Genomic DNA, 13,975 nt, shown 5'->3' on the forward strand with positions numbered 1-13,975 from the left:
ATCATTTTTATTTCACCACATTCAACTACTCAAGATAAGTGAAATTTCCTTTTTTTGGGACTTTGTTCTAAAAATATACTTCTCAATCATACTCTCATTTGATACTTTCCCCCCCATAAGTCCTTAATTAGAGTACATGTTCTACAATCCAAGGACACTTGCATGTTACAAAGAAATGTGTTTGCTGGCTCATCTTCCCTGTCAAGTGTTCTAGTTATCGTCTTATTTTCTCTTCATTTTAATATATTACTGCAATATCCTCTGGATGGATATTCAGTCACTACACAGTTATGACTGTTCCAATTGTTAAATACTGAAGCATTTCTATACTAATTTGTAAAAAGTTGCTGCCTCAAGATGTTCAAGTGCCCACCTTACATTTATTTCCTTGGCTACCTGGATTCTCTTAGGAATCCCCCATTTCCTTCATCCCACAGCAGGAAACCTCCAGAACTCTGATCCAACAGTACTGTCTGACCTGGTTGTCCCATGCTCATGCTGTACTAGTTATTAAATATTTTGATTATCATCTTTGGGTTTACTGATAATGTTGTGTCTTCATAATGTCATTGAACAACTCCTTAAATTAGAAAAATGCCTTCACTAGATAAATCTACTGGGTAGCCAAGATGTTTTTAAATACAGATAAACATAATAAATGTTTTAGTAATATTATAATACATAAAAATAAATATTATCTAGGATTTTAAGGCCACCTGTATTTTGCTTTGCTTGATAGCCCACTAATATTATAATTCTATAGGTTTTTTTCATACCAGTAATCACAAAACATAATAGTGTGATTTACATTTTGAAGGAAAATCTTGATAATAATTGTTATATGAGTTCATGTTCTCAATTTCACTGAATATTTGAAATTACAATATATATACAAATAATAACTCACCTACAAAATTAGGGGCCTTTATGTTTTCATTCATTGTGTTAAAGAAATAATATGAACGCTGAAATAAAAAAAGATCAGAAAAAGTGAATAGGAAAAATAATTAAATACAAATATTTTTAAATTTAGCATTATTGATGGCTATAAATAATAATAAAATTAGATCTAATGTTACCATTTGGCTTTATCTTATATTAGAAAAATAACTGATTTACAATTTAACCAGTGTAACCAGAAATGGTGAGATAGCTTGCATGGCTGACACATTGTATTAGTAGTTGTTGAGGTAGGAAATGGCAAGCATCAAACAACAACAACAATAACAACGACACATGATATTACTTTGTATATTATTGACCCCGTCTTGTTCTAAGCCCCAGGAAACAGAAATAATAACTTAAAAGACAAATAAAAATAAGATTAATATGAAAGAAGGCATATATCAAAATTAAGGGAGAAATGACATTATGGAAAATGGTGAAGTAGAATGCTCAAAGAATTGATACCTCCGCTGAGACAAATATAAACTTTCCAAGAGTGACAGATCAATTATTTTAAACTTCAGAGTCTAACACAAAACTTATAGCAACCAGGGCATTGGTTTTGGAGTTTTTGGAAATCTGTTAGGTCATTTTAGTACATTACCTGGCTACTAAGATAATGGAACAGAGACTTCAGTGACTGACCAAAAACAACAAAGAATACAGTCTTTGCAAAAATAGTTTGGGTAAGTCACAAAATAAATAGATGACTGCAGCCCTCAAAAAGTAACAACAGGGCCGGCCGAGTGGCGCGATGGTTAAGAACTGGCTTGGGACGCCAGAGGGCCCCGGTTCGGATCCCACATATGAGGGCCAGTGACACTGCCCTCCACAGCTAAGATGCTGAACAACAGCTCAACCTGGAGCTGGGCTGCCAAGAGTCGCCTGCGACGGCATAGGCTGCAGCCCCTATGGCAGTGGGTTGCCATGGGCTACGGTGTGTAGCCAGCAGCCAGCATGAGCGGCCAACAGCCACAGTGAGCGGCCGTCCAGAAGACTGATCTGCCTCGCCCGGGAAGAGCGCAATGATGGTGCCAACTTGGGCCAGTGAAGCGACGTCCTCCACAACTAGACTGAAGAACAAAAGGACAGCAATTTGTCTGTTCCCCTCCCCCAATTCCCCAGCGCTGTTCCCATCCCCCCAATTTCCCAATAAAAATCTTAAAAAAAAAAAAAGTAACAACAGTAATCCCTGAAAAAGGAGAATCTAATTTCTAGAGTTACGCTATAATACTTAAAATGCGCAATTTCCATAAAAAAGTATAAGGCATATGAATAAACAGGAGATATGGATCATTTATAGAAAAAGAATGATAGAAACAACCTCTGAGGAAGCCCAGACATTGGACTTACTAGACAAAGATTTAAAAACAACTTTCTTAAATATACTCAGAGCTAAAGGGAACTATGGACAATGAACTAAAGAAACCAAGAAAACAATGTACGAATAAATTGTAAATAAAGAGAGAAATTATAAAAAGAAACCAAATAGAAATTCTGGATCAGAAAGTACCATAACTGAAAAGAAAAGAATTACTCGAAGAGTTAAAGAGCACACAGAAGCAGACAGAAGATAGGATCAGTGAATTGAAGACAGGATATTGTGTCTCTCAAAAAGACATGTTGAAGTCCAAATCCCAATACCTTACAATGTACCCTTACTTGAAAATAAGGTTACTGCAGATGTAGTAAGATGAGGTCATACAGGAGTAGGCTGTGACCTTAATACAGTATTACTGATATCTTTATTACAGGAGAGACACACAGAGAAGACCACCATGTGACAACAGAGAGAGTGAACGGTGTGATGCAGCTATAAACTAAGGAGTGACAAGGATTGCTGACAAATATCAGAAACTAGAAGAATCAGGGAAGGATTCTACCTTATAGGTTTTAGAGACAATAGATTTCTATTGTTTTAAAGTGCCAATTTGTGGTACTTTATGGCATCCCTACAGATTAATACAGTAAATTATGCCTGAATAAAGTTAACAGAAAACAAACAACAACAAAAAGACAAAAACACCATAAGATTCCACACTGATAAAATTAAAAGCCTGACAGTATCAACATGTTATTCAGGAAACAAAGCTACAGGGACACTTCCTTATATATTGTTGGTAAAATGTAAATTGGTACAACCATCTTAGTAAATGGTGTGGCTTTATCTTTAAATTTTAATTTGAACATATGATCTATTTAGAAACCAGCAATTCCACCTATCTATATATACCCCAGAGAGTCTCATGCCACAAAAACGTTCATAGCAGCATTGTTTAAAATTGCCCCAAACTGGGAACAACCCCAATTTCCATCAAAATGGTGGGATTAATAAATTACATTCACACATTTAAACTATATTCCAGTCAATTGAATATTTTACAACATTAGAAATGAGCTAACTGCATCCACATAAAATGTGACAGAATCTCACAAATGCTGAAAAATAATAAGCAATAAGATGACAAGTATGTGCATAACTATGTTGTTTGAGAATGCAAAAATAAGTAGTAAAATATAAAGTAAGAAAATGTTATCATGAAAGTCAAGACAGTGGACATCGCTGGAGGGATGTGATGGGACTGGGATCAGGGCAGGGCATGGGGTTGATGGAGAGCTTCTGATATACTTGCCATGTTTTATTTTCTGACCTGGGTAGTGATTACAATGGTGGTTACTTTATAATTATCCATTATAATGTTCACATGTTTTATGCATTATTCTGTATGTATATTATATCCCACAATAAAACAAATATATTGGAAAGGGAGTGATAAAAAAGTGCAATGGGTTCCTAGGACAGATGAATAACAAGTATGAGGATGCTGACAGAACTAATTTTAGAAGCAGCAGCAAACTAAGAAAGTTCTCTTTCTTTCTTTCTTTTCTTTTTTTTTTTCCTAGTCAGGAAGAAAATTAAATTCAACTGACCATAAGGAAATGTTTAGTAATCATTGAAAAGAATTTTACTAACATTTCATGAAAACCGGAAATGATTGATGCTGGATATGTAGTAAGGAGACTTCTAGGTAAAAATGGGGAAATAAAGCAGGGTGGAAAAATCTTTACACTAATATATAATAAAACAAATAAAAAATATAATACTCAAAGGTAAAAAATTCACAAACAGCAGCTTAAGAGAGAATGGGATGCAAGTCTTTGTCTTTAACTTCAAAACATGGCAGCCGAGCAGACAAGGGATGCTAGTGTGATTTGCAAAATCACCTTATTCCTAACACTTCCTCTGGCCCTAGAAGCAATTCTGAGGAAAGAAAATAAATCAACAAAAGCCTTAGAATTCTTACTAATATCTTCTAATTTAGAAAGACGTAAACTGACGAGGTAAGGAGGATGACCTAGACGAGTCTAACTCCTAACATTTCAGCATAGACGGAAAGAGTTCCAGATTGTTACAACTTCACCTTTCTCCCAGTCACCTCCTAATGTTACCTAGACCTTTAACCCAGAAGAGTCAGATCCAAAAGGGAATCAGGACATTTTAATAAAATTTACAGAGACCCATTTTGCCCTCCACATTGGTCCATGTGGGCCACTGTAGGAGGGCTAGGCGAGCAGTATATTCAACCAAGTGGACATTATTCTTATGATATAGCACAATATCAATAAAATAAGAGAATGTAAGTGACTGAACCAAATTCTTTGAATCCCCTAGGCCCTTTATGGCTTGGTTGCCACATCGAGGATACGAGTATACAAAGCAGGCCAACTTGGGGTTGCCATTAGTGGAAAAACAGATGTAATTATGCCCAGGAATGGTCAAGGTGGAATCTCAAATTTTCAAAGTAGATAAATAACCCACCACTCTCTTTTTCCTGATCATTACCCAGGGAGCAGCTGAAAGGAATTTGTCTCTCTGGAAAGAGCTTCAATCAGTGACCAAACTGACTTAGTTTAAGAAATACGGACCTGGAGGAGGTAAGAACAGACCAGTCAGAAATCTTTTTAAGTCTTTTTCTTTTTTAATAGAATGTTGCAATGGTCAACAATACCAGATGTATGAGGATGGTGGGGACCATGAAAGGCCCATCATATAACCTGACTTCCAGCCCATTTTTTAGGGGATTTTGCATACCATTTTTTTACTGCAAATGACCCAGAAAGCCAAGGACATGACCAAGGATATTTTCAAGGACTACAGAAGAGTAGCTGGAGTCCTCTGAGTGGACTGAAAGTAATACCATAACCTGAAAACAGTGTCAACCAGTTACATGCAAAGGGGCCCAAAGTCCAATGTTAGGAGCAGGGGGGATATCTGCAATGCAGGCGCTCTCGCAGCAAGATAAATGGGTCAACTTTTGGCAGGAGTCAAGTCTGGCATGAAGTGGTAGCCTCTGCATCAGAAACTTCCCCAAAGTTGACTTCTTTATTTTGTGCCCAGCTCTGATGGTGGATGTGTTGTTGTGTCCAGTATAATGATAAATCTAGGCAGCAATGGTGGCAATCCAGGGAGTAGAGAGGCTCATTCAGCAGCTTGGTTTGTCAATCTCACTGAGAACATGCCCTTATTGTGTGCATCTACATAAGTGACCCAGATGGTTCCTTTAGTAGCAACGATTTGGTTCTATAGTTTGCAGCCCCAAAGAGGAATGTCTTGAATATGCCAGTCTAGTTTTCCAAATGGCAAACTAAGTAACTAGGTCATTGGCCATAGCCCAAAAGTAAGTAAAAATATAACAAGGTTCTCCAGGTGGAGTATTGGCTAGAGTTCTACCCAACTGAGTGGAATAACCACGTCCTTTTTTGCTTCTGCATAGCTGGCCCTCAGGCTGAACAGCCATAGTAGCCTAGTCCATACCAGCAGGTTTCAACTTAGCTAAACCATCAGTGAACCTGGCCCAGGTTTTTAGGGGCACTTTTGTGAATCTAGGGTTCCACTGAGCCAGGGTTTTTGCTTCAGGTGGCAGAATGGAGGATAAGGTTTCACCAAAATCAGTAGTTGCCAGATTTTCATGCAAACCCCAAATAATACTAGGACCAGATCAGATGCACCCTTGAACACACTACTGACATTTGGCCAGCAAAGCCCACTCAAAGCATGTTGATCTACAAATGAGCTGATATTCAGAACTAAATAGAATGCCCCAGTGAGATACATCCAGTTTCCTCTACCCAAAGAGCTCAAAAATAGGCTGGGCCTCCTTTTAGGTGGTGGATGGCCCAAGAGACAGCACTTTTTCTGTGACTGCCAAGGGATTTGGGTGCTGTGAATCTGCCCACACAGTCCTAAGAAAATTTCTTTGGCGAACAGCCCCTTGACTCTGTCAGGGTTTATCAGCCATTCCTGTTGGTAGAGGTGTGATAACACCACAGTGGAGGCCACTGAGACTGTGAGGCTTTTGAATTGCTAACCAACAGGACATCATTTATACCTTTAGACATCAGAGGGTGGGAGGCTCTCACTTATAGCTTGATCCAAACACCTGTGGCAAACGGCAAGGACTTCTCGACATGTGGCAGTGCCCTAAGTGGGAGAATTTCCTCTGATACTTTGAGTATTTACAGTCTAAGCATGCAACGCATCAGTTTCATTACACAGTTAGTAGTGAGAGCTATAACGAGAGTACACTGCACAGCAGAGAAGGCCCTACCCATAAGGTCACTTTAACTTAACGTTTTCTTCCCCACTGCAAGTTGTGCCCACACCCTACCAGCTGATTTCAGGTATTTTTTCCCCCTACTGTAACACAGACTACCCTACATGTTAGGGACTACAATAGCTATAATAGTAGCCATCAGGAGGTTATTTCCAGAATGGGGACACAGGGAAAGCAAGGGGAGAGGGAGGCTAGCATGCGAGGGACAGTTGGAACAGTAGGAAGGCTTCTGTTTCTATTTGGCCCCTCGTCTCAGGGTTGGAGCCCACTCTTCCCTTGTGCATCTCCCTGCTTCCCTCGTGCATCTTGCTCAAGAGCGCCTTTCCTTCTGGCACAAGGTACTCTGGCTCCACCATGATGTCTTTGGCGCCTATATCCAACAAAGCTGGTGGCCTTCGCCTCCCAGAAGTTCCCCCAGCTCACTGGGCCTTTTCATGAAAGCAGCTGAGGTCATCCCTTTCTTTCCCATCCCCTCCCCTATTCCAGAGGGGAGGGAACAACAAACCACAATTTGCACGGTTTGTTTTAATCCTGTCTCTCACCACTCAGCCTTTAAATAGTTATCATCAGGTAGGACAAGTGGAAGACCCTTGCTACTCATCCCCTCCCTACCATCACCACCATTTGGGTGAGAGCATTTGCTAATGAAAGCCCAAGACATATCACATTCCCCAACCAGCCTGTAAGGGCTCCTCCTCCTTCCTCTCCCAGAAGGTCATGTCTCTTGTGAGCAACCCATTCTCACTGAGAAAACTATCAGGAACTGTACAGGTTCTAGGGTTTTATTCTACTTACAAGATACAAAGTTATCCTGCCAGAGTTACATGGATGGTAGCAGAAGAGTCCTGGGTCACAGACAAAAGACTTTATTATTTTCAGCAAAAGCCCCATTTAGTCACTGTTTTCTTCAGGAGGCAGAAGGAGGGATGAGGTTTTCCCTACAGGGTAATTACCACATTGTAAAGTGGGGATACTGCTGAGCTCAAATTTCTATTCCCAAAACGGGAACAGCAAGCCGAAGAGTCACCAGGCCTCTCCAGGTAAGGTGTTCACTGAGCTCAGACTATGTACTCAAGGTAATAACTGCTTTCCCAAAGGGGACACCTGGTGGCTGTGTCAGAGGAGAACCAGTCCAAAACCCCACGAAGGGTCTCCAGGCAGAGGTTCCAATCAGCACAGAGATTTGTAGCTCAAAAGAGTTATTAGGAGTGTAGGGCCACAAAGATAGTGTATCAGAGCTTGCTGGACAGCTTCTAACTCTGCTTGTTGGCATGAGCTCCACTGAAAGGATGCTGATTTGTGGGTTAGCCATTATAAAGGACTAAGGAGAATGCCTAAGTAGGGCACATACTGTTTCCCATACTCAAGAGTCCGACAAGGTTCTGGGCTTCCTGGAGTTGGTGGAAGTAGGCAAAAAGACAACAATTTTTCTTTGACTGCCAGAAGCAATGAACATTTCGAATCTGCCCAGATAGTCCCAATGAACTTTACCTGGTAAGCAGGTTCCTGAATTTTGCCAGAGTTTATTAGTCACTTCTGCTGGTGGAGGTGTGATAATACCACATTCAAGGCTGTTGAGACTAAGGCTTTTGACTTGCTAACTAATAGGACATCATCTACAGATTAAAAGCTGTGGACATCAGAGGGTAGAAGCACTCATGCTAAATCCTGACCCCCCCACACTGGTGACAAATGACAGGTGAGTAGGTACCTCTGGGGGAGTATAAAAACTTATGGAGACTGATCTTGATCCTCGGGTGTCAGTGGTATAATAAAGGTGGTGTTGGCATGTCCAAGACAGCCTACCAAGTGCCATCAGTCTGTATAATAGATTCAGTTGTCACAGTATCTGGAACAGCTGGGATATGGAAACAATTGGATTCTGGTGGTGATAATCCACTATAAATCTCCAACTCCATTAGCAAATTTCACTGGGATGTTGCTCTGAGATAATGCAACTCTTACTTCCCCTGCTGCCTTTAAGTTCTTAACGAAGGCTGTGATTGTCCTTTGTCCTTCCCAGATTCTATAGTGTTTCTGTTAGACCACCTGGGAGGGCACAGGGAGACAAGTTGGGTCATGACTTACATTCCCCACCAGTACTTCTCTACATGTGGCTCTTCCAATTCCTCTGGCACTTATGGGATGGAGATGGGCAAGTATATAATAATAATTCCTACTATACATTCAGACGTAGAAACGACAGTACATTCAATTGACCTAAACAGTCCCATCCAGGAGATCACGTTAGTGCCCTTCTGCATTGAGAACTTTGCCTAAACCCCATAAGCTGAACTGAAGTGGCTTTTCCTTCCACCGGTCTGGGTAAGATGGAGACTTGCGCATCCACATCCAACAGACCCATAAAAGATTGGGTCCCTTCCCTCCCTGAAATTTCCCAGCATATTTGAACGGCTGTATAGAACCTTCTATCCCCTTTAGTGACAAGAAGACCTTGGCTCCACCTCCAATCATGTTTCTCCTCAAAGCAGCTGAGGTTAGGATAAGGGGGAGTGGAGGTGTCATGGGGTACAGTAGGGGAAAGCAGCTCCATGCCACTTAACAGGACTTCACATTACTTTCAGTTTTGAGCGGTGTAGCAGCAATTCATGGCTCAATCCAGCGAACTTCTATTATTGTTGGTCTTCTCCACACTCTATCAGGCAGCGAGGTCTTCATAGCTGATAACATCTATTTCATCTTTGGGAATACCTTGACTCAGCAGCCACAGTTACCCTGCTTTCTGGATAGAGCCACGACAGGACTTAACTTTGGTTTGCACAGCAGCGAGCTACTATGTGGAGTCCACTTCAGTCCAGGGCAGCTGCTGTCCCATTACCATGATGACATCTCATTAACTCTTGCTTGGTTTCAATGTAAGGGCTAGAGGACTTTACCAGGGCAAGCTGACCGCAAGAATTTATCTTTATTTCTTTGGGTTTCTCATTTCCTAGGGGATCACCTTCATCAGTATTGTGTACCCAATTCAGGGCTGTAAGAGCCTGAACACTAATCAATGCCTATATACGGTTTCCCATAAGAATTCATCTGTTCCAGGAAATCTCCCCAGGAGGGCCAAATCTACCTTATAGCAGTCAGAACCCACTACATTAAAACTCTGAGATCTTGTACTGTTGTTTTGGAATGGATGTAAGACTGTCACTATAAACCGCTGGAGGAGTTGGCCATAAGATGGTCCAGCTGTTGCCACCCTTCCTTTCTATGTAATACACAGTCTGTACCCTCATCTCCCAAGCACACCAGCCAAAGATCTAATGATCCCCTTGGTTTCTGTCCATAGCAGTCATGAATTCCGATCCTGTCATCCTCAGTGTAGGTATGCATCTCTACATATAACTGTTGTCAGAGAGCAGAATCTTAGTACTAGTTGTTAAAATATCAGAGGACAGATCTTAGTACTAGTTATTAAAATGGAACAGATTGAGGTGGAACATCTGATTGGCAAAGAAGTCTCCCTACCCGGAGGATAATGAGCAACAACCAGGGCACTATTCACGCCACTGTTTTTGAACCTACTTCCCCACACTTGGCTTGCAACTACCTCTCCAATTCCCCGTCACTAACAAGCATCAAAGTGGAGGACTACTTATTGCCTGATTGATCATATAATTTGGTCATTACTAATTCTCATGGGCTTCCCATAAATCCAATTGATCAGACCATAGGTTCTTGTCCTTCATCTTTCAGAAAGCTATGTCTGTCAGTATCCCATCTTGTCATCAAAGTTGTCAAGAATTTACCCTACCTGTAAGCTAACAGGTTAGCTTGCCACCATTTCATGGGTGCTGATAGAAGATATGAGTCTCCTGAGTCAGAGACAATGGACAATTTGTTACTAAGAGCAATCACAGTAGCCAGAGTATAATCATTTTTACATCAGTTCCTCAAGCCCTAATTCCCACAAGGTGATGCAAAGAGTGCTATATAACAATGCAATGGATTACATTATGGGAAAATAATCCTGCATTTCTCACAAGATGTACAGAGATGTGAGAGAACCATAGAGCATTGTCTCCAACAATATGGAAAGACTTATGTAACAATGTTCACCACATATTAACTATGAATAGTGGTAATTTCTGGGTGGTGGTATTCTGGGCTCGTTCTTGCATTTTGGAGGTAACTGCTTGAATTTTTGTAATAAGCATGCATCATTTTCAACTCTACTTTAAAAAAATGCATTATGAGCGTTCAGGTCAAGATGATAATTTGAGTATTTACAAAGTCCCTGTGAAATAAGCAGAGAGATATAAAAATAGAGGAATATCTGTATGCATACTAGAAAACTTAGAAGATTATTGGTTAGAGTTAGGGCAGGAATTAGAATTCCTCTAAAATGGTTCAATGAAAGAGGCTTTAAGATAAATGAAGTGTGTGTATGGATAAAGAACCAATAAGGGATGTTGAAGGCGACAGTGAGAAGATGTTATCACTCCAGCCAGGGCGACTAGAGTCATGGAGATAGGGCCACCCAGCAGTAGCTGCAAATGTGAAGGAAAATCCACTGCCAGAATCGGCTCCAAAGCAGGAAGACAGTAGAACAGAAAACCCCAACCTTTCCTCTTTCTTTCCTCAGTGTCCTTCCCTTGCCTGCCATTTGCTGGACCTAACTAGAAGTCAACTAGAAAAACAGTCTGGTGAGGCAGTCCACAGAGGTCATCACCTTAGGGCAAAAGACAGGACAAAGAAAGCTGGAGAGTAGATAGGGGTGGGAGCAGGATGGAAAATAGTAAGGCCATGGGTACCATCTACGGTCCAAAAATGTTTCTGTAAGACATAGTCAAGAAGTAAACAGATTGAAGGGCTAACCGATCAACCTGTAAGTTATGATATTCAAATCAAAACCTGACTTGGAAGAAAGTGAGCAGAATCCTTTGCCCCTCAATGGAAACACACATTTCTTCAAGCTCATAGCACCAGCAACCAGTAGATGGTGCCCAGCTAAGTAAAGGAGTGCTGTCCCAATGAACACGGAAATATTCAGGAAATGCAGTGATGTTCCCTGGTATGTATTGCTTCATGCTGTATATTCTTTTCCTATTCCTTACAAGTCAATGAAATCCTAATGCAGCAACATTAAAATTACTGGAAATATAAAATGACTCCTTTCCTTTGTCTGGTGCCAAAAGATTTAAATGAACAATTACTGATACAATCCATCTCAGATACCAATGGGCAAATAGACCTTCCAGAGAAAAGTATGAGCAAAGAGAGAAATGATTAGAATTTTTTAAATGATCTATTCCAAAAGAAGGTCTATTTTGATCAATTGGAAAAGTTCCCCTTACTCCAAAAATCATGGAAACTATTCATCTCTATTTTATAGTCTTAATTAGTTGAAAAAATAATTCACTACATCTATGAAAAGAAAACATATACATTAGAAAAACTTTCAGGTGAAACAATAACTGAATTAAAACAGTGGATAAAATAATTGTAAGGTTCATTTCGCATGCATGACTTGGGCTGATTAAAAGTGCAGAGTTAGCAAAGACAGAGTTTGGTTGATCATGGTTTATCTCCCATCTGTCCATCAGTGATGGTTCAAGGATTTAAATTTCATAAATGGAATTCATAGCTTAGTGAAGGCAATTAAATTCAAATGAATGAACTGATGACTAGTGATATCACATATAACACTCCCTGCCTTCTTTAATCCTAGTCTTCTGCAGGCACTAGAGGCTTTAAACTCAAAGACTACATAATAATACATAATACATAATCAGAGCCCTTATCACGACTCTATGAAATGTGGAATTAATCTTGCTGCCTTATCTCTGATATTTGCTATGCCATACTAAAATAATTTGCATTTCCTATGACCAGGTGATTTTCATTATTATATACAATGAGGTCCAAGAGTTATAATATATTCAGAGATTCTAAAAAAAACCCCACAATACACTGCAGTTTTTTAAACTAACTAATTCAACAAATATTTGTTGAGTGCCTATTATGGATTTATCATTGTTCTAAATGGTAAGATACTGTGGTGAGGAAGACTAAATCATTACCATCTAGAACTTAAAAATCAAGTGGGAATGACAGACAATAAACAAATAAGCAACTATGTAATATGATACCAGGTAATGATACATGAAAAAAAGTAATAGAGATGGGGGAGGGTGGGTGAGCGGATAATTATTTTATGTGGAGTGGTCAGCACAACCCCCTCTAAAGAGTTAACAGCTGAGTAGAGACCTGAATGATATGAATGAATAAACCTTGGGAAGATCTGGGGGAAGAGAATAATTATGGCTCTACTGCTAATTGATTACACAATAACCATGACCCAGACTACTTTGTTACTGACAGAACCTGAATTTTGCTTATAACAGCAATGTATGCAGTACAAAATGATAAATTATTGGCAATCCCATTCCCTTTGCCAGATACAGTTTTCCCATTCTCCTTTGAAGCTAGAGGTAGTCATGCGATGTGAATCTATTCAATGAGACACACAAAAATCTACTGGGGGATTACTGAGTAAATTTCTGTTTCTTTGTAAAAATAAAAGGGGCAAGAGCAAAAGAAGTTCTTGACTGTCCTGTCCCCCACATCCTTTCATCAGCCTTCATCTATACGTAATGCCAAGGACTGAGCAACATTTTGTGATCAAGAAGACACAAGCATGAGCATGAAAAGAGGACAAATAAGAAACAGTCAGGTTCCTGGGTCCTTGATGACACTGTTAAGCCATTGAACCAATGCCCCAAATTCTTATCTCATGACTTCGCTGGTCAGGGTCCAATGGCATTGCCAGTAAAATGTGGTTTCAAAGTCAAGATCACAGGGTGTGGCTGTAAGAACTGTTAAGACCTCAAAAAAAGATTTAAGGTGGTGTCTCACAGACCAACTCAGACAAAAAATATTCTAAGTATCGTAGGGTGACCTCTTAGATCCTCTTTGCTCAACAGAATAGCTCCTAAGATTTTTAAGGATGTGCTACAGAGCCTTGACTATCAGCCAAAGGTAAATAGGGGCCTGTCTTAAAGACATTTAGAGGTGTAACATTTGGCTGAGATCATAATTTGATACATAGGATACACATAAAATCGTTAAGATAATCATAGCATCTTGGATTGAAAGGAACAGAGAAAATTTAAAATGAAAAGAGGGTTTGAACTCTCAACTTTCTAGAGACAAGACATAGACTGCAAAGCTACTCAGCTACAAATATGAGTTCTTTCTTATGAAAAAAGAAAAATTATTCAGAGGGTAAAGACAAGCCCCAACGGCAGAGCCAGGAGCTTCAGAGTTACTATGGCCCACCGATTGCTATATGCTTCACTTTCCCCTTCCTCCACCTTCGCAATACTCTACAATAGTTTTCCTGTTCCTGACTCACAGGAGGAGACAAATAACTAGTATCTTAATTCACAGGTCTTAAAATT

The 13,975-nt window shown here is 40.0% G+C and overlaps 1 protein-coding gene across 1 annotated transcript in view; it reads right to left on the reverse strand.

The window, feature by feature from the left end:
- CATSPERT (catsper channel auxiliary subunit tau) overlaps positions 1-13,975 on the reverse strand; it is an 87,156-nt gene that overhangs the window by 22,666 nt on the left and 50,515 nt on the right. The window contains exon 14 of the mRNA XM_019635613.1: positions 908-947. Within this exon, the coding sequence (XP_019491158.1) occupies positions 908-947 (40 nt within the window). The remainder of the gene's footprint in view (positions 1-907; positions 948-13,975) is intronic.

Source organism: Hipposideros armiger, unplaced genomic scaffold (assembly GCF_001890085.2).
Source record: "Hipposideros armiger isolate ML-2016 unplaced genomic scaffold, ASM189008v1 scaffold_23, whole genome shotgun sequence".
In the NCBI taxonomy this organism is placed as follows: Eukaryota; Metazoa; Chordata; class Mammalia; order Chiroptera; family Hipposideridae; genus Hipposideros; species Hipposideros armiger.